General features: G+C 46.5%; 1 protein-coding gene across 4 annotated transcripts in view; it reads right to left on the bottom strand.

The window, feature by feature from the left end:
• KIRREL3 (kirre like nephrin family adhesion molecule 3) overlaps positions 1-19,349 on the bottom strand; it is a 571,499-nt gene extending 552,150 nt beyond the window's left edge. For 2 of the 4 annotated variants that reach the window (XM_079105292.1, XM_079105291.1), the window contains exons 1-2: positions 19,015-19,349; positions 16,129-16,556 (exon numbers count right to left, since the gene is read on the bottom strand). In XM_079105292.1, coding sequence (XP_078961418.1) covers positions 16,129-16,183 — 55 coding nt within the window. In that variant the 5' untranslated portion in view covers positions 16,184-16,556; positions 19,015-19,349. The remainder of the gene's footprint in view (positions 1-16,128; positions 16,557-19,014) is intronic. The other 2 variants (XM_079105294.1, XM_079105293.1) reach the window with 1 other exon arrangement.
• Positions 19,350-21,641: the final 2,292 nt, after the last annotated feature.

Below are 21,641 nucleotides of genomic sequence, written 5' to 3' on the forward strand. Positions count from 1 at the left end.
AGTTCCTCAAGTGATAGGCTGACACTCCATGGCAGGTGTAGGTGAGAGGGGCTGGGACCAGCTGCCTGATGCCTGATGAAAGACTGCCCTGGAAGAGACTTCCGGGCCCTTCTCACTTGGTACTGCCATTAAGGTCTTACTCCAGTGAAACCACTGTTTTTCTGCCACATTAACAAGGCAGCTTCAGTCAAGAATGGGTTTCCCCAGCCTCTGTGCAGAGACCGGTGGGCCTTAGTGGACATCAGCCATCACTACAGAATCAGGAACCTTGCCTGAGCCTCAGGCAGGAGTTGTCCTGCCTCTTAGCAAGGCACTTAGCTCCAAGGAAGGATCCAGGAAACATTCAGGAAACTCTACTCAAGCACCTTCAAGTGAGCACTCCTGGGGCAGGAGCCCAGGAAAGGGGACAGGAGGGGGACTGGAGGAATCACACATCTTGGATCTGGTACCCCTGGGTTTTCTCATTAACTGTCACACTACCTGTGTGAACTTACAGAGGCCACTTAATATAAGTTGGGCTTCCTCGTTTTCCTTATTTTTTTAAAGCAAGGGTGCAAGTGGATTTCGAGAGGAAGATCCTAGTAAATGTGAAAGTGTTCTGGAAACTGTAAAGGACTATATAAATGCAAGGAGAAATTAAATTATTATCACCTTTTCCCCACGGAGTGCTTGGTGCTCACAGGTACTCCTGGTATAAAAGGCAATAATAATGATAAATAGAGCAGAGTCTCTGATAAAGCTCTTCCATGGGTTGGCAAGTAAAACACCAAGCACAGAAAGGAAGAAGTTATCCAGAATCAGTAACAAATAATGACATTCTTGCCTTGCTTAAGAAATACTGGTTCAGTGTCCACTGTATATCCAAGTCCAAGAAAAACACTGCCTTATAAGATCAAGAGGACCCAGCCTTGGCCTTCTAGGGCTCTGGAAGGGAAGGCAGACGGGAAACGAGCTCCTTCAATAATTGTAACGAGAATCACAAGGCGCTTCCTCAGAGGGCTGTGGGAGGAGGAGAGATGCTTCCATGAGCTCGGGGGAGGGAGGTGAAGGAAACTTCCACTGGGAGGCAGAAAGAGCTGGGACCTGAGGGCAGAAGTCAGATGGACCAATGTAGGGAGAGGGGACAGTCATTTCAGAGGGGAAGAAGGACAGGAGGCTTGAGGGGGTCGAGAACTTCAATCTCTTGGTGTGGCTGGAGCGAAGGGGCATGTGAGGGTGCAGTGAGGAGGCCAGAGCTCTCTCCTGAATATCTTTACCGGAAGGTGTTTGGTACTGTCAAAGGTACCTCCAACCACGCAGGAGACAGGGACCTCCAAGTCCAGCACATCTGGCTATGCCTGGCTAAGCTACTGAACTATTTCACCGATGAATGGAAAATCTGACACTTTCTTGAATAGAAGGAGTGCCCATTCATGGTCCCTGTCTGGATTGGGGAGAGGTCAAGCTGTGAGCCCAGTAATCTTCAGACCACACTATGTGTCTCTTACAATGTCAGCTCACCCTTCCTCTCTGTCCACCTCTATCTCCTCCCTAGAGAAACAACCCACCACCTGTGCCTCTCTACCCTCCCCACACCCCTCAGCCATCTGGGATGTGCACTGGAAGGCACAGGGGTCTCTGTGGACTATCAATCTGCTTTCCATCCCTGTAATAAACACCTGAGAGAATCAACTTATAAAGAGAAAAGATTCATTATAACTCACAGTTTTGTATATTTCAACCCATGGTTGGGTGGGCCAATTGCTTTTGAGCCTGTGGCAAGTCAGCACATCATGGCCGGGAGTACATGACAGAGAAAAAATGCTCATCTTGTGGCCAGAAAGGCAAAGAGAGTGAGGAAGGGGGTGTGGTTCCACAATTCCCCTCAAGGACACAAGGGCACACCCTCTATGACCTAGAAACCTCTCACTACTCCCCACTTCTTAGGGTTCACCACCTCGTAGGAGTGCCACCCTGGGGACCAGCATTTAACACATAGTCCTTTGAGGTCCAATTACAGTATGAGGGTGGGGTGCCTTTAAGTCTGCTGCTGGCTCCCTTCTCCCTCCTCTTGGTTGCTGGATTCATCACCTTGTGCATTTGGTTTCCCTTTGGTGATTTGGGTTGAAGAAAGAGGTCCAGAGGCCTAGTGATGAGAACGCCTTTTTTTATGAACTGAAAAGTAAAATGGCAGTAAGCAACTAGAAGATTCCAGTTCACAACGAAATGAATATCAGTGTCTGAGGTCCCATTGACTTTGAAGATTTAAAAAAAAGAAAAAGAACAACAATTTTTGGGGTGCACTGTGATGTACATTCTGAATCTCTTCACTGTGCAAAGCAGGAAAGCTACCCTTTGTGGACATGAACATCTCTGGTGTGCAACGTCGACTTTCCAATCATTCTAAAGGGCAGGTGGAAGGAAATGATGGCCATGCATAGCCGCGTTCTTCTCTGTCAAAACAGATTCTCACTGTGCTCCCTCAGTTCCACTGAGGTGGGACAGGGCTGCAAGTTACTGAAAGGAAGGGTTTTCTGCCTTGTTGTAAGAAAGACAATGATTAGTGACAGATTGGCAAAACTACTATGTGCCTAATCCTCCATTCGTGACCTAATCAAATGTTTGGTTTCCAGTATCATTCGGGAGCTTGAGCCCTGATTTCATTCTCATTGTCGGTGAGTCATCCGAGGCACTGGGATATGAAAACCATCAGGGGCAGCTCTGGAGAAGCACCTCTAGTCCTCTGGTTGGAAAGTACTCTCAAACTGCAGGCGTCATGTCAGCAGTGTTCATGGGACGAGGGAACAAGGGGTGGCTATGAGGTCCAGGTGTGAGAGTCCAAGGTCTCAAGGTCCAGCGTTCCTTAGAATCAGTTGGAGGTTTGTTAAAATGCACAGGTTTCTGGGAGTCCCAGAGCAGGTCTTGGCTGGGACCTAAGAAAATACACTTCTAACAGATTCCTGTATGATGTTGACGCTGCCGAAATAGGTGACCTACAGATCACACCTGGAAGGCCACTGTTAGAGAGCACCAGGAACCATAAGCAGGTCCTAACATATCCTTGGTATGTCAGTTTTACCTGTCAGGAACACATAAGTGAAGTCCACACTTACAAGCAGGGAAAATAGGGGGATATAGTGATGCCCTAAGATTCTTTCCTCACTGTAATTATGAATGAACAGATTTATGTATTATGTCTAAAGTTAGCAACATAAGAAAATTAAGACAATCTAACTAAAAAAAAAGTCAATGTTGCCAGGCACAGTGGTGCACACCTACAATCCCAGCAGCTGTGGAGGCTGAGGCAGGAGGATCAAGAGTTCAAAGCCAGCCTCAGCAAAAGCAAGGTGCTAAGCAACTCAGTGAGACCCTGTCTCTAAATAAAATACAAAATAGGGCTGGAAATGTGGCTCAGTGGTCGAGTGCCCCTGAGTTCAATCCCCAATAACTCCCCCCAAAAAAGTCAATTGTGTGTGTGTGTGTGTGTGTGTGTGTGTGTGTGTGTGTGTATTCAGTGGTATGAGAGAGAATACAGTTTTCCTGTTGTCTTAGCAGAAAAACAGGGGAAGATAGTAAAACACTGTTTTAGATGGTACTTCTTGATTCTGACCAGTTCCAGCAGTCAGTTATTTTTGCCTATAAAGCATGAATTTCCATCTGTGACTACCTTTGCCCTAGTTGGAGGAAGAGAAAAACCAAAGCAAAGCTTGTGCCTGAAGAAAGGGGCATCCATATGGATTTGGAACCCTGGCAAGAGCTGAGAGCGCACTGTTGATGTGATGCGTGTAGTCCATGGAAGGGCTCAGGCTGTAGAATGAAAGGAAGAAATCTGATGTCTTCCATGCCAAGATCTGCCTTGCATTCTTCCTCTGTAGTCCTCTGATTCCATCGAAAGGGGCTTTTAAAATTTCAAAGAACCTTCACGTTTTGCTAGCTTATCATAAGTGTCTATCTTAAGCCAATACTGTGATTTGAAGCATGGCCTAGGTAGATATGTGCCATCTTCTGAAATGATTTCTGACGCAAGGTAAGTCATACCTGCCGAAGCCAAAGTGAGGAGAATCGCAGGCTGAAAGACATGCAGGCTCTCATGCATTCCGGGAGTCTTTTATTTCTTCCTAACGACCATTATTAATCATTTCAAAACCACAGAGTATCCTGACATTTTTACTATTCTAGACTTGAGAAAACGGAGTGTTTTGACGTCCTAGAAAGACTTTTTATGTAGAATAGCTTCATTCTTACAACACACAGCTACCATGAAACGACCCTCTCCCTAAGCAGTATGGTGTTTAATTAAAAAAAAAAAAAAATTCACTGAAGGGAAGTAAGGTGGTAATGGATTTTTTTTGGTGGTTGTTTAAAAAAAAAAATCAGCTTTTGGCTTTCAAAATGTTCAAACTGGAGCTGGGTGTGGTGGTAAAAAGCACCCACTAGTCATGCAGAAAACCTCAAGTTCATATTTGGCCTCTTGTCCTGGGGTAGGGGTGTCTTCCCATTTTTACCAGCTCCTCCTCACAAAACCTGCATGTTATGGAGGAGAAACACAGGCTGGGCCAGAAGACTTCTGTGGCTCTCTGAGTTACAACAACTGCCAAGGTACCACTGTGACTGGAATTCTTCACAAAGGAACTGGCAGCAAGAGCTCCGGGGTCTGCACATGGGTGCTTGATGGGAAATTTTGTCACTTACCAGTTATGTGACCTTTGGGCAAAGAATGGACTCTATCTAAACCTCCGTAGTTTTCATGGCAAATGGGTATAACAATATCTGCCTTATTTGGTTACTATAAAGAGTAAATAAGAGAACAAGCGCAAAGATCAGCAGAGGATGCATTCACAGGTAGACCTCAGTGACACCTCCCTGCAACTAGTCCCAATTTAGTAATCACAGGCTTCAGGGTTGAGAGACAAACACAAAGAGGCCCGAGTCTGAGGCCCGTGCAGGTTATAAATGTTTTTTCTTCTCACCACTCCCCTCCTTCCCCAGTTCAGAATTCTATTAAGCGATCCCAAAGCACTAGACGAAGTCTCCTGTGTGAAGGAGAAAGGAGAGTAGGCAGCTAAGTTAAGGGACCAGAAGTAAAGCAGAGTTAAGGTTGGGGACCTCACTGGTGCAGCATCATTTAAGTTGAGAAGAAAATCAGTCCCCATTCTTTCCAGCAAGTTTTCGAACTATGCAATTCTACAATTCCTCTCTGACCCACATAGCATCAAATCTGCAGTTTGCAATAAGGTTTTGCAAACCTTATGAAGAAGTTTTCTTCTCTAACGTGAGATGCCCAGAGGTCCCTCAGCACTTGTCAGTAGAACTATCAGTGAAATGAAGAGACCAATGCTACTTTCTCCCCAGTTCCACTGTCCCCACCCCACTGCCCTGCCAGGAAACAGTGAGAGGACAAATCAGGCAGACAGCAGCTCACCTTGCTCCAAAGAAAGCAGCAAGGCACTCTGATGGTGTAAGGTGAAGGATGCTCCTTGGGTCTGGGCAAACCTCACAGAAAAGCCCATTGGCCACCCAACCTACAAGAAAGGCCAGATGATATCTGACAACTGCAGGCAACATAAGTGACCAGTGCTAGCAACTCAGGTCACAAAGACCAGGCAAGCGAATAGATCACTCCAATGGTGTTCTCATCCTTCCCTCATTTCATCTCCATTGCTTTAGTTGATGCTGTACATGGGTCAACTCTGGGGTCTTAGATACAGCTCCACTGTAATTCTTAAAAGGTAAAACTGTCTACCTGCCATGTCCTTGGAGATTAAGGGATAAAGAGTGGCAAGGAGTTCTTGGTATCCCCAGGACTCTTCCACCATCTCTCCTGCAGAGTGCAGGACACCAGGACCTGTCACAAGGATCTGTTTACCTAACCTGGAAGGATGCACTTTTAAACAGCTGTGTTTCGTGGAGATTTTTTTTCTAATGGTGCCATTAGAAAGAGTGATCCTGTTCAGAGGTGAAAACAGTAGCACATCAAGAGCTTGCTTGAGAGATCAGGAATAATGAAGCCCCAGTGAAGCCTGTTTTGCTTTTTCAGGATGTGAGGGAGAGGGCAACAGCAGCAGTATTGGCTCCCAGATGGTGAAGGGGGCAGACACCAGGGATAGGGGCAGTGCCTGCAGGTGTGAGGGCTGCTGGTTATGGGGGCTCCTGGCACCCTGTCCCATCCTGGGGAGGATAATATTCAGCTCACACAGGAGAAACATCACCCTTTGCTGTAGGAAAACCGACAAAGTGAGCTGAAGTTTCTCACTCCCTTTATCTGCAGCTCTTCCAAGCCTCTTTGATCATTTTTAATTGTACCCACCTAGCTCTTGCCACTCTTTATAGGGATTCCCTTTAACACTTGGCCCTCACATCCAAGCAGAATCAAGAGGGAGGAACCTAGCCCTGCCTGGAGAGCTACTACCATCTGAAACACCCCCTTCACTACACAGGGGCAGATGAGGAGAGCCCATGCATGTCTCCTCCTTGGCCTATGCCCCCTGCCTCCTGCCTGGCAGCCCTGATCCACCTAATACTACTGGGCCTCCCTCAGCAGTCTGCTCTGGGCTCACTCCTGGGTGTTGCAAGCGCTGCTGCTGCCACCATCAGGCTTACTTGGGAACTGCAGTCTTTACTAGGTATCTGATCCCCAAACATTTCCCAGTCAGAAGAAAAATGCGGGTCCTTAATCTGCAGTTGCCCTTCACACAGGTGCAGCATCCTTTGTTAGAAAAGGTTTCAGAAGCTAGTTCCCTGAACAAATGCAACTCCCTGTGAATGTGCAGTGGACCCACATTGTCCACAAGTGATGCACAGACAAGTGTTGGTCCCAGAATATGGGAACAAAGCCACTAGACTAATTGGCAGTTTCTCTTTCTTAGCCACTGGGACAGTGAGGCAGGAAAGGGTGAGATTCCATTCTTGAACAGCACCCAGATGCATGCTCTAAGGTTCTGTCCCCTGAATGCCTGTACAATGAGCCAACAAGGCCCCAATGTGACTTCAAAGCTGTGCATAGCTCCCAGCATTGCCAAGGGTGACAGGTGGACTGTCACACTGCACCAGAGTGGAGTCACCTGTGACATTTGCAGGTGACTGACAGAAATGGGCACTGACATGCATTAAAGAACAGAAGGGTGCAATGGTTTCTTATTGAAGCCCAGGAGTAGTTTGCTTGCCAGAGGATGTTTCTCTTGGCAGTGTCCCTGGTGACCTGATGGGCATTCAAGGCTTTCTGCAGAGAGGAACAACTTCCTATAGGGAAAGGCTGAACTTTAAATAGTTGAGTTCTTTGCTCTGACTCCTGCCAGGGCCCTCTCAACATCTCTTGCTGATATTACATGTTCTGTTTTCTTCTCCTTCGTTCATTATTTCTCTACTTTTCCCCAATATTTCAACATTTATTCCTACCATTCTCTGTGCCCAGTAGTGTGCTAGACTCTGGTCATGATAAAAGACAGATATTTTGATCAACTAATTAAGAGAAGAAAATTTCCTTGCTTCCTTCCAAGCCTTTTGTGTGTGTGTGTGGGGGGGTGCACATGTGTGTGTGTGGGGGGGGGGGAGGAGCCACAAAAGGAGCTACCCAAGTACCTTTTTCCTTGGTTACTCATCATCCCCAAAGGCTGGCCTGTCACTTCCCTAGGCCAAAGTGGTCTAGAAACCAGAGTCCTCCAGGTAAAGCCATAATTATGAACTCAGAGTCTGAAATTAAAAAAAATAAATAAATAAAATAGAACTACAATGCTGGGTTGCTGTTTGTTTGAAGATCATCTCTGGGAATCAGCTCCCCGATCTTCATTGGGAACCCCTAAAATTCTCTTCCATGCCTGGACACTGACGATAACTACAGGTTATAAGAATATGGCTTGTCTTGGCCACAGCTGAGCATTCTCCTGTGTATTTTTAGTGTGGATGATTTGGAGCAGCGGGAGTTATTAGTACCCTGAGAAGTATCAAGGCGTATGACAAAGTGCACCAGATTGGGAAGGACTTTGGTCAAGCAAGGTAGCCTTTTGGGGGTGTGACAGCATTATTCCTTCCTCTCACTGCTATCACAGTGACAAAATGAAGTATTGCTTGTGGAAGTTGCACTCTGCAACGTGTGAAGCATTATACAAATGTTAATTATCATCACAGTCATCATGATGAAAACACAATTGTTACCACTGCCATCAACAACCACCAAAGGTATTTGCCAAGAACCTGCAAGAAAACGCACTGGCAAAGAGATCCAAGACCTTCTAGGAATGTGTTATCCAAAGTAAATACATTGTTGCTAAGAGATAACACTCGGGGAATCATACAGCTGGAGAGACTTTGGCAGTCCTCTAGACCACCCTCAACCTACTTCTCAGGCATTGACTTACATTTCTGATGACCCAAGTCTACTCTTAGAACACATCCAGCAATGGGAGACTAGCTCAATGCACCCATTTTCAATCTGAGTTTTAGATATCCAGTCTTTGAAAGACACTATCCTTTCCTACAGAACAACTCGGGTTTTTGTTCCCCGAGTTGTTTGTCCTGCCAGTCCGTCATAATTTCTGAAGAGCTCAGAACACACAGGTAGATCTGATGACACCGTCTCCCCTTGAATGAAAGGTTACTTGGCACAGGAGACTCGTAAAGCATTTCTAACATCTTCTGCGTAGAATCATTTAACTTGTAACCTTGTTTTCCCCAAAGCCAGTACAGCTTAGTTTCCTCTGGAGAACAAGAAAGACATCATCAGCAAAATGTCCCCAGGTATTTTCTTGCTTTCCTCCTCACTGTCCTTGTCTCTCTTTCTGGTTTACTACTTATCTTCAACGTTAGGCTGCTCCATCTCTGTAGCCTTCAAGGGGCCCCAGAAAACAAGCAAAGCTCATTCCTCCATGCACTTCCCTGCCCTACACTCTGCTATGTCCTCAGAAATCCCTGCTTCCCTGTGCTCTGCATCCTTGTCTACATTCTTCATCCGAGGTACCACTCAAACATTCATCTGCCTACTCCCCTTTGCTGCTTCCCCTCTGGAACGCAGAGCAACAGTGAAGGTCAGTTCCCTATTATTCTCTACTCACTTCTCTGTCCCTATACATACATGTGATAAAGGAAGATATGCTAGAAAAGGTGAGTATATTCCCATTCAATTCTATATTATTTCAGCCCATGTGAAACACAGAAAATATCAAAAAGGATAAATAACATGCAGATCCCTAATCCCATGACATTGGGAAGACAAAACATGAGTTACTAGTAATGTTTTTTAAAGTATTGGCTTAATTCTGTCAATCCATTCTCAAAAGACGTATCATGGTATTCATGATCATTCGTAGGCTGACCCTTGCTTTCCCAAGTTTCCTCCCCTGTTTCCTTAACACAGCAACACTCCAGCCACCCACAATTCCCAGGGCTTCTGAACAGCTCACATTCTCTTTTGCCTTCTTGTCTTTGCACTCTCTCTCAGGTAAAGCCTGGAACACTCCTTTCATGCTTCATCTGGAAAAATCCTAGGCATCCCTTAAAACCAAGTGCAAATGTCACCTCCTCTGTGCAGCCTTTCTGATGCTCTGGGCTGTTTCAGTTATTACCAGGGCACTGTGACACCTCTGAGCTCATCATATTGTAACCGGAGTTGAAGTATCAAGTCTCCCAGCATCTGGTTTCTAATTTCTGTCCTGCAGGCGTAAGTTGGAAAGAATCTGACGCTGCAACCACCGTCCAGTGCATACGGGCCCAAGGAATCCATGTGAGCGCATCAGCTCAATGTGAGCACATCTTTTCTAACATCGACAGGCACAAGGGCCCTGGTAGTCATAGTCTCAATGATGCCCAAACCAGCCTCAGATAAATCTGATTGGTTTTGCTTTATTTAAGGACACAGAGAAATAAGGAAATGAGGGTCAGCATATTCCTTCCATTTGAGGGACATTGTTGACTTGCTCTCGGTCCTGAAGACATCACTGCCCTTTAGCAGCAAGTGGTATGTGCATGTGTGTGTGTGTGTGTGCACTGGGGTCAGGACGGTGTAGAAAGATTCCTAGGCTTCCATAAGAATCTCCTTAGACAACGTAGGAGGTGTGTGTGTTGGGTCGCTTGCTTGGTGGTTGTTCCTGGGAAGGAGATGAGTGGTTGTCCTACTCCTACACCCCACAGTCCATTGGGGGTTGCAACAAAAGAACTCTGCAAGAAGCAGGATCCACCCATGCTGGCCACTATTTCCAAGGCTTTTGCTTGTTACCAAGTGTACCAAGGGAAAGCTGACATTTATTTAATCCTCATAGTGGTGTTGACTGTGTACTCACTGAAACACTGTATGCTTATGGAAGACATTTGTTTCCAAGCAGCTTATGCTAAATTGCAGTGATATAAAGGAAACACTTATCCAATATTGACATTTACTGACTTCTAGAAGTATATAGCCAGAATACTCATTTTTACCATTAGAAGAAGAGGAGAGGTGGGGGGAGCCTAGTGTTTGATACTTAGCTCCATCAGTGAGTTAGAGGCAGAAAATAAATAAAAGTTAACATTCAATGGATCAAAGGTACAACAAAGGCCCACAGCCTTCCTGCGATCCTTAACTCTACGGCACACAGTGGGTGTCCAACAGGGTGGAGAGTGAAGCCCTCCCCTGCCTAATAATAAAGCAGAGCACAGCATTCCTTGCTTGACGGGGAGAGGATATTCAATGATCTAGAAGGTATCTATATTCTCACTTGACATGCACACCTAACTGGGTAAATTCTGGCTTTCCCCTTGGGAGAATAAAATGTCATGTGATGACATATGGAGCAGAACTGTGTCTCCATGCAGTGGATTCTTGCCTCCTTCCCCTAACCGAAAATAAAATTCCACTCTACTTGGAATATAGGGAGAAGCTATGGCAATGAGGGCACAGCATACTGACCAACTGTGTTCCTCACAACTTTGTGGCTAACAATGATGGGAGACGACACCCCAGGGAACAGACAGCTCTCAGAGTGGCAGCTCTAGCTGATCCCTGCTCCATAAATCCTGGGGTGTTCACTGGCCTTGAGGGAAAACTGGGGCTCCAACTACGAAGCTACAAGAACCACCATAAAAGTCAGGATCTCACTGGTGGTGACAGTCAAGTGTGGATTCCAGTGTGTTCACATCTACTGGCCTGTTCTGCTAGAACATCCCTGTTCCCAGGCAGAGGATACATTCAGTTCAGGTCCTCCCAGTTGCTGTTGCTTAACTGACCCCTACAAAAAATGCTTGCCCTGGTTTCTTCTGAAAGTCATTTTGACATCTGATAAGAATGAGGACTGACTGGAGTTGAAAAATATAATGTCTATACCTATCTCCCCCCACAGCTCCATTTGCATTAAGACCCTAAAACAAGGATTCTTGGTCTTTCTTCCCACTCCTCTATCACAGGCAATTTTATTTTCCTTGTTCATGTTTCCAAAACAGTTTATCTTTTTATCTCCTTGGAAGAAAAGTACTCAGCAAATCAAAGGTATCATTAGTATTGTTATTATTTTGCTATTGAAATCTCTTGAATTCACTCTGGATTATTCATGTGCTTTTTTTGGGTCTGCAATATAATACTGCCTAAGTCACCCCCACTGGGTTGAACAAAAAAGAAAAATTGCATCTTCAGGCCTAATCCCCTGCTCCACCCGTCTCCTGCTGGCTCTGGCTTCTACCAACACAGGCACACACCAGTAGGGCTGCTCCTTGGTACCATGCCTAGCTCACTGCTGCCATGTTCCAAGCCAGATCCTCCTTCGTACCCTGAGCAATGGGAAGGCGTTGACCACACCCACGCCCCCTGACCCCCCTGGGGAGTTTCTTTTCCATCCTCAATAAGTCTGGTGACAACAAAGTGCTCCCTGTTGGGCAGCAGACACTGTGACAGCCCCCACACCCAACAGCATGTCCTGGTCCTCCACCCAGAAGATTTGCCACATCCTCTGGCAGTTGTGTTGACCTTCCAGGACAAAAGAAGTGCTTCCTCCTCCCCAAGACAAGATGTCATAGGGGTACCAGTGCCAGTGGTGGGGAGAATCACACTGATTACTTGCCTCATCTTTTGTTATTTGGCATTTCTGGGTAAGGTTAAATATCTCCAAGGTTGCTGCTCATCCCCAGTTTCATTTTCTGATCCTTTTCTGCCCTCCCCTCCTTTTCATCCTCTGGGCCATCTCTGATGTGCTCTTGGTGTCTTCTGATGCCCTGTCCCCTTCTCCCCACACCCTGCCAAGATAGCTCCTGGCAAATTAAAGCTTCTTGGAGTGACTCCTCCTTCCACCCTTCTTGTCACCCAGTGGCTCCCTCCACCCTGGCCAGTTCTCTTCACCCACTCTGTCTTACCCGCCTGTCGACTTGATGCTCTTTTATTCTCCTAAAGATTCAGGATGCCCTGAACCTCTGCCATCCTGACTTCCCTTTTGATGTTTCCTGCCAATTGAGAGAGCAAGTGGGCTACTGAAGTGTTTCCCCAACAGGGACATGGTGCCCCGTATTAATTCGCAGCTCAGATATGCCATTAACAGTCAAATGCAAGTTTTCACTTTCACCTTAATATGTTTACAGCAGCAAGATGCATGTGCAAAGCCAAGCAGAAATGGAATTTTCTGAACCTCAAGTCCCTGGGCAGGACAGGATGCTCTGGCAATGCCAGAAAATCTGTCAGAGAGTGGGGAAAAAATGGTTCTTAGAGTGACTGAAGTAAAGGCCACCAAATCTGCACCACTGCACATCCCCCAAACTATCTTAGAACTTGAGATGCAATGGAGGCAGGGAGTCGTCAGTCCTGCTGAGACATTATTTCTCCAAAGGTACCTAGATGTGCATGCACAGGCTGGTTGGGATGATGCTTGAAGATTAAGGAGGGCATAGAAGGAAATAGTTGGGAGCCAACTGAAATGATAAGGGGAAAAAAATATAGCAAGTTCTAAGTTTATGGATGACAAGAGAATCGATTCTTCCTCACCCAGGGGCAGAACATGCCGTTTCTCCGCAGGAGGCAAATTGTGCTGTGACATTATCCCTCTCAGTACAAAGCACGACCATCCTGGCAGCTGAGGGAGGAGGCATCCCCAGCAAGAGAGAAACCCACGAACAGCACACACTGGCAGCTCTCCATTTTCTTGTTGTGAGTCAAATCCAGGGACATTGGCAGGGGCAGGATGGGGGAGTAATGTCATTTAGCCTTTCTACTGCCACCTTAAGAAAGATAAAGAAACATTTGATCATATCTACATGAAAAACTCGAACTTTAAAAGAGAAAAGACGCAGCATACTAGTGTCATTAATTATACATTAATTTCTGCTCTCTCTCTAAAGGGTTATGGAAGAAAGTAAAGGTGAATAAATATAGTCAACAAATTAGGAGAGAAAGGATGGTTGAAATAAAATTTAAGAATTCAGCTGAACTGTTTGCTCTTAAAGTCTTTAGAACATTGTTGGAGCATTCGCTCTGCTTAGGAATGAAGACCTTGGCAGCAGAGGTCTTGGACTGTGTTTCCAGAAACTCCAAAATGACCTGCAGATCCCCACTGTGAGAGGCATTGGACAGCAGATGGTCATATCACCAGAGTGCCAGATAAGGGCCTAAATATAACCCTGGAAGCTTGTTCTCTCTGAGTGAAGGGCCATCCTCAGCCTCCGCACATTTCCTTAGAAATGCATCCCTAGAGGAAAAGCATGTGTTAGGCAGGTGTCTCTGTGTGCAAGTGTGTGTGTGTATGTGTGTGTGTGTGTGTGTGTGTATGTGGAGGGGTGGTCAGGTGGGGTTGAAACCTCATTCCCCAGACAGGTGGGGCATAGGGGGGGACCATCTAGAATCACCTGGGCTAGTCTTCTTGTGACTTGTTGAAAGTGGATATACCCTATCCCATAACTGAATGAACGTAGAGTACTGTGTGGGGTGGGGCACCATATATGAGCTAAGCGCATATCCTCTGAGGAATTCGCAGTACTCCAAACAACATCCATGTTTTTTAAAATATCTGTGGATCAATTCCAAGGTATCCCCATCACATCAATGAAGTCCACCAAACATCTTCTCTCATGACCCTTAATTGCTAGAGTCAGATGCTATCTATTCAAGATTCCTATAGAGTCCAGTGAGCGAGGCCATTCTGACTGGCTAAGTCCACTTTGATCTCTGAGACTTTCTTGAGACCTGCTTTAGTTTCCTGTGGATTATGCATCTACCATTTGGGGGAATGGGTAGTGCTGGTCCAGCTCAGAACACTCAGGAATAACAAGGCATTATGAACTGTATGATGCTGTGGTTTCTTCCCCGTGCCCTCAGGGCTAAGGGTAGATGAAGCGGAACATTACACCTCTGTAGGTAAATATTTAAAAGTTCATATGAGGCAGTCAAGGAATAGCTGGGTATTGAGAAAGGAGAAAGCAAAGTAGAGGACGCACATTGTAATGATTCAGACAGGCAGGGAGGCACTTAGACACCTACAGGCTTCTTATGCCAATCTAGAGAATAGCAGATCAAGCTTCTAAAAACACAAAAGACTGATTAAAACTTGCACTAGTCCCATTCAAAGGTGGGTGTGAGGCAGGGTGAGGGGAATGGTTGGAAGATTCCCTCTTCCTCTCAGGGATTCTAATGCAACTTCCTGAGGGAATTGGTAAGAGGCAGAGAAGAATGTAAGTCAGTGTGCATATATGTGTGTGTGTACATGCACGTGCACATGCACCTATAAGCAAGCACATACACTTCCAAGAAAGAGGGTAATCTCACAAAATGGTAATATAACCGAATCTGTCTTTATACCAGTGTTCTGGGATAGTTCTTATTCATTCAGCCTGAAAACTCTGGAGAAGGCAATTTATCTTCCTGCTGCTACAGGGAGTCCTGGTAAGATGCACAGAACCACATGAATACATGAGTGTGTGTGTGTGTGTGTGTGTGTGTGTGTGTGTGTGTGTGTACACATTATAATTATGCAAGAAAATGGGTCTACATATACTCTCATGGCGGGGCTCCAGTTTAATCAGGAAGATCAATGGCAAAGTTTGAACTGTACTGATAAGGAGTAAATCTGCAGGGACCACAAGGACCAGTAGAAAAGCAGAGAGAGAAGGTGGGTTTTTGCTTACATTTTGCTTCTTCCCGAGAGAGGAAGCAAGGAATGCATGCTGTTTGCTTGCAGAAGCAGTCACCCATGGTGATGCTCTGCTTTCTCAAAAACTTTTACCCTTCATTTAATCAACAGATGGATGTGCTCTGTTGTGGATTTTTCTAAGAGAGTTTTGTCCCTCTAAGAGATGTGCTGCCTCAGATGGCAGAGGCAACACTGGCATTCCAAAAGAATAGTAAGGAACCGATTTACTTGTCCCCTTCAAACTCCATTCCACAGGTGACTTTAAATGCCTTTAACAAGTAGGCACTCACAATCCCTCTCTAGAATTTTCTCCCTCTCCCTCTACCACCATCAGCCCCATGGCTCCCAGTGGCAGGGAGCCCAGGGGTGGCAAAGTTCTTTCCTGACAGTTCACTGGCTTCTCTGCCCCTGCCAGGCTGCAGAAAGCAAACAATCAGCACCAGGGGTGAAATTCCATTTTATGCCCTGAATCCAGTGCTGTGTAGGATTCACAATTCAGTCTTATTTAGGGAAGTCGGCATTCAGTGCAACTCTTGACAAGCTTTCCCCAGTCACTGCATATTACCCCCACAGTACATTCTGTAATTGCAACCTCTTCTACAACTGTGCGAACTGCACATGTTGCCTTTTGAATACACTCATGCAAGGTAGACCTTATCAGAACTGAAATATCCACTTAAGAAAGGCTCCCTTTTCTGCCCCTCTGTTTCCGCAGCCTGGGTGTGGAGAGGAGGTCCCCTGAAGTTCTGAACACATGGCCACATACCTACAACCCAATTAACACACTAGGAACATAAAGAACTCATTTGCATTAGAGAGTTTGAGTTGGATGTTGACAAGTAAGAGCAGAAAGTCTCCCCCACCACCCTCTCAGTCCCTTCCTTCCAAAGGAAAATAAACAGTACCATTCTGTTGCATTTGCAAAGGCAAAAAAGCAAGACCAGAGTATCTCGGTCCAGGCACCGAGGGAAGCATCAATCAGTGCGAGTTTCCAAAGCCTGCCCACATTCCTACCCTCAGCCTCCCGCGCCCTGACAGCCCCGCCGACTTTCCTTCAACTCCAGCAGCGCGCGGGTCCTACCTTGACTGAAAAGGAAGAAGCAAAGGAAGAGCAAATCGAGCTGGAAAGGTTTCATTCCTCAGCGCAGCGAGGGAAAGCCGGCGGGCAACTTGGGGGTGTACTTAGTTTCTCTTCCTCGGTGGCTCGCGGTGCTCAGCCTCCACCGCCGGTCCTCTCCGGTTCGTGCCGACCATCAGTCTGTTCTCCTGTCGGTCCCTTCGGGTGATTTCGGTCTTTTTGTGTCTCCGGGTGTCTGCAGCCAGCCAAGACAAATTGCCTGTTTTTAGCCGCCTCGGGAAGCCGGATTCCTCAGCAATGTCCCTACTCGGAGCAGATCCATTCTCTGGCTCTTGGCATCCCAGGCACACGGCTTCCTCCGGCGGGCTCCTCCCACAGCGAGCGAGCGAGCGAGCGAGTGACGAGTGACAGAAGGGCTCCTTTCACAGAAGCTGGGGCGGGGGGGGAGAGGGAGGGGAAACAGGTCATAATTAAAGAGGAAATACTTGGAAAAAGAAGATCTTTGCAAAAGGGAGGCTGGGGGAAAGGCTGTGTTCTTTCCTTCTTTTCCCTAAATAGGAGGATATTCAGCTTTTGTCACCATTATTGATTTAAAAAAAAATCGTGAACACAGAGCAGAGCTGTGACTTTTTGTCTACACGATGTAATGTTGTTTAAGGGAAGTGAAGTTAAAGACGACTATATGCATGCAAACGCATTGAAATGTGCATGCCTTGCCTTTGCATAAGGAACTGGAAACCGGGCTGAGAGAGAGCTAGGGAGAGGTAGCAGGGGCATGGGGATGGAGGGATCTTTCCTCAGCAAGGACTTGGCTAATGTGCCCAGCAGGAGGCTAGGGAGTTGTAGAAGACATGCATGTTTTGCATTTTTGAGACTTCCTAACCGGGGTAGGTAATAAAACCTGAACGTTTGGATATTAGTTTGCTTTGCACTGCTCCAAGAAAATCAAATGCTGGAATGGGAGAGAAAACAAGTAGGTTTATGACACATACCCATTTATTATTATTATCCTGGTCTGTGCATTTCCTAACAAGGACAGGAGAGCAGCCTGTCTTTGTATTTGGAGCCTCTGCGCTAATGAGCACTCCGTCACTCTGAGCATCTTTTCACCAAAAGGTGCTGTGAGTTTGATTGCGAAGGAGAGGCCAAGGTCATAGGCAACCACCTCCTAAGAACCTTCAGGTCTTTTACCTGTCATGAAATTCACACTCAAATCAAACTCTTATTTCCTCTAGGATATCAACATGAATTTATCTAGGTCTATTTATTTGATAGACATTTAGGCATGCTTGGAATAAGCAGGCCATGGGGGGAAATAAAATAGTAAGCACAGACCATGCCTTTAGGAGCTCATAATCTAGAATGCAAGCAGAGTATACACATAAGACACACACTATAAGAATATTACAAAGCAATATTTAAAAATATGCAGCAGGTATATGGTGTAGATGAAGGGGAGGTAAAGAGAAAGGAGAGGAAACCAAAAGATGCTTTCTGGAAGTATGCCATTCAACATTCAATTATAAAATCAGTCATTACTTTCTTCAGTCCCTGGACCTTAGGAAAGTCTTTTGGGAACCTCTTAGCCTTTTTTCTATCAGTATCACAGATTGGGGGACTTTGCTAACTCCAAGGCACATTATAACTTGGAGTTGCCATGCGGAGGATCTTAAGTTCAAAAAATTATCCCTTGATGTTTATGAACAAGGGAAAAGGAAGCATGGGCACATGTAAAAAGTGTGTGCTGGTAGGAGTTGACACCTGGTAGTTGACATTTGAGATCTACAAATTAGTAGGTGTCTGCTTTGTTGACTTTTCTATTCTTAACTTAATAGTTTATTAAACTGCATTCCTTAGAGGCTGTTAAACATATCAAAGGGAAGTTTGTAAGCAAGCTTTGTGTGTTGGGGGGGAGGATGCTGAGCAACAGAAACTAGGAGGACACAAAAGAGGCAACCCATCAGCTAAATTAACAAACAAGGTACAGAAGCAACTGTGTCAGCACAGCCTTAGCCCATTAGCATGGTATGACAGATAATGCAATGGAACACAAGAGGTGAATCAGAAACACACACAAAAGATGAAAAATAATTTCAAACAACATATGCCAAATACCATATTAAGGCTGAACATATGAAAATATGGTATGGAAAGGTTAGTAGTACCTTTCTACTAAATCTATAGAGGGGAATAAAAGGTCTGGAAACAACTCCTAAGGCCAAACCTTGCAATGAGTACAACTAGTATCCGGATGTAGATGGTACCTGCCTGAGCAACATTTGATGTTTTAACTAAACATTTATCCTATAAGCTGTTGTTCAATTTTGATTGCTAATTCCAAGTGGCCCAGGGCCCAGATTTGCTTTAATTCAGCCCCCAAGGGAAGTATTAGAAACCCAGGGTCATGAGGCTAGTGAACTGTGCAAGGCACACGAACAGGCGTTTGCGCACCACACTCGCACACCCAATCTTGGAAAGAAGAGTGGGGAGTGGGAGTCCGAGGTTGGAAGGATCCTGTTTCGCTTTCCCACTGGTCCTGAGGCTGGCCTCATGATTCCCAAACTGGTTCCGGACCCCCCACCCCCACCCCCAGAGCCAGCTGGGCCTGTTCCCTTTTCCGCGCCCTCCCTCGATCCCATCTCTGCAGCCTCCGGTCTCCGGTCTCCGGCAGAAAGAGAAAAAGCTTGGATTAAGTGATGAGCTGCCCGCCTCTAAAAGGACCAGGAGGCGTTTCAACCCTGAGTGCCGGAAAACCCGGGCAATCTTCAGCAGCCACCACGTGGGGCAGAGAACGCGAGCGGTACCTGCAGGACCCACAGCCAGCCGGGCTCTGGCGCCAGCCCCGACGGCGGCCCCGCCATCTCCGCCCGGGCCGGCTCGTGGCCTCACCTCCTCCGGGGGCTCGGTTAACCTCCTGGCGCTGCAAGGTGGCCTGCGCGCAGTTCGCTCTCGAGGAGGGAGGGGGGAGGCGGCGAGGAGCGGACGGCTCCACCTGATGGAGAAGCGTGGAGAGTCCTTACGAGTGCGCTGCGAGGCGAAGCGAGAAGCGAGACCGCGGTCTCTGCTGGAAACCTCCGCGTCTGTGGGGTGGCTCGCGGGGGACCGGGTCTTTGCACACAGTCGGTGGAGGTAAGAGCCCAAAGAGACAGCCGAAAACCAGCAACTTGGAAAGCCGCCCCAATTCTGATTTTCTGTACATCCAGGCTCCAGATCTCTGTTGCGCCCACCACGCAAGCCGGGGTCCCTCACCAGCAGGTGGCATCCTCTCCAGCGTTTCTTCTCCAGGCTCCTAGTCGGGGAGGTCGACTTCATCAGTCGCCAATCCCCCTCCAGGCCTTCGGTTCCAAGTGCTGTGTCTTTTGACGCCCCCCACACCTCGCCCAAACACACATAATCCCATCCCAGAGGGCCAGCAGGAGTGGGATTGCGGAAAGCAGTGAGGAGGTCGGAGCCCACAGAGAATGAGGGCTGGCTCCAGATTCTGCTACTAGCTAGCCAAGAAGTTACAGAAGGGCAAGGCTGGGACAGCTTCCAAGCCCTGTTCTCCTAGTAGCAAGTGTGTCCCCCCTTCCCTGGTGTGTCTGAGATCGAGGACAGAGTGAAGCACAAAGTCCTGGGCCCGGATGCAGGATTGAGGAGTACTGTTGCTCAGTGCCAACAGTCTAGCTGTTCAGCCAGACCCTATGGAGACTATGAAGGCAGCTCATCCCTGCCTTTCCGTGACCTTGGGGACTGTCAGTACAATATCAATAACATTTACAATTCCGTTGCTTTGGGTAAAGGCCGGTTTAGAGTACCTAAAGATGAATTCCTGTTCTTGGAAAGTTTGTCCTCTACTAGGGGAGGATACAAAAATACATACATGGGGAAAAAATAAGGCATCTTACTGACTTTTTAATAAGACAGAAATTGCCCTCAAGGTCATCTGTCAGGGTCCTTCCTTTCTAGATGGGTCCTTTTGGTGGACTTTCCTGAGGCTTTCCAGGAAGCTGCAGGGCTGAGATGCCAGTCCAGGGCCCCAACCATTACCCCAGTATGTCTGCTCTTTCTCTACTGCTCTTGCTGGGCCTGGCTCCCTTTAACTGTCTTGCCGTGGTCATGTGTACCATCACCACGGATAAAGAAAGGGAGTGGTTCTTTTGTGAGACAGGCCATGATCATCAGCAAAGAACTTCCTGCTTAATGCCTCTTTGCAATATCTGTTGCACAGATACATTATAAACCACATTCTCTTTTTGTTTTTTATATGTCCTGCCTGTACTTGTTAAAACCTCCTTGCCCAGAGATTTAACACATTTTGAACAGGCCCCTAGTGGGAATTCAGGGTAACCTGCCTCTCCAGTCCTGGGTAAGTTAATAAGGGCTTGAAGCTATATACACTTCCAAAGACCAAATGGTCTTTAGAGGTCCTCTCTGGGTGGCAGCTACCTGACCTGGGCAGTCACAATCTTCCAGCCTATTTCTCTGAACCAGATTTTTTGTTCACATCCATGTAGGTGGATTACAAGACCTTAACCCCTGTTCACTGTGGTTGGTCTCTCTCTATTGCCAGTGGAAAGGACCCAGAGAACCGGGTATTCAGCTTTTTGGAAGCATCCTCCAAAGAGCAAGATGTCCACCCCACTGATCATGCAAGACCAGGCTTGACTGAGCGGGTCACTGAGCCTTTGGTCCTGGCTCTGGCCTGACCAAGACTAATTATTACAGTCATTTAATGAACCTGGGCCCATCTTTCTTCAGCTATAAAATGACTGGTTTGAGCCAGTGGATCTTTGTGATCTCTCTCCACCCTAAAATCCTATTGTTCATTTTCCAGAGGCTACAGCTTTCAGCACAGTCTGATTTGGGAGAGCTTCTCCAATGCCACCAGTGTTACAGGCAGTTCCTACCCCTAAGGAAACAAGTGATGACTCTGAAATCTGTATGGGGCCCTCTGCTCTCCTGGGTTCCAACTTCTCCCCAAACTGTTTCAACTGCTTTCTTCTCTGGATGTCCTCAATCTTTCCCCAACTTACTTAACTGTGTTTCCTTTCTCTTTATATTTTTCCTAGTACTGAACTCATATCCAACCTGGGGTTTGGGTTCCAGAATAGATTTTCTTCTATCTACATTCTCTCACAGTGTTGGATACTAACTTTTATTAATATACAGGATTGGTGATGACAGAGTGGCTAATTAGAAAAGGAGGTGAAAATCATGACACTAGATACTTTTTCCATCTTTGTATGAATCACATTGTACTGTATAACAGTCCTGTATCTTCTCTGATACCCTGGCAGCTCCAGGAGGACAGGAACAGTGTCTTGCTAGTTCATCTGTGTCCTCAGCTCTTACTTTGGTAGGCAGAAGACACTCGACACACACAGTTGAATGAATACCAAAGTTTACCTAGTGCCCCACATCCCACTTCCTATTTTCTGAATCCAATTTAACTAATTCTTCACACTGTTATCAAACCATTGTCAAACATCTGGCATGTGCCTGCCACTGGCTGTATTTTGTGGGCATGGGTAATG

The sequence above is a fragment of the Sciurus vulgaris genome (genome assembly GCF_902686455.1).
Source record: "Sciurus vulgaris genome assembly, chromosome: 11".
NCBI lineage: Eukaryota > Metazoa > Chordata > Mammalia > Rodentia > Sciuridae > Sciurus > Sciurus vulgaris.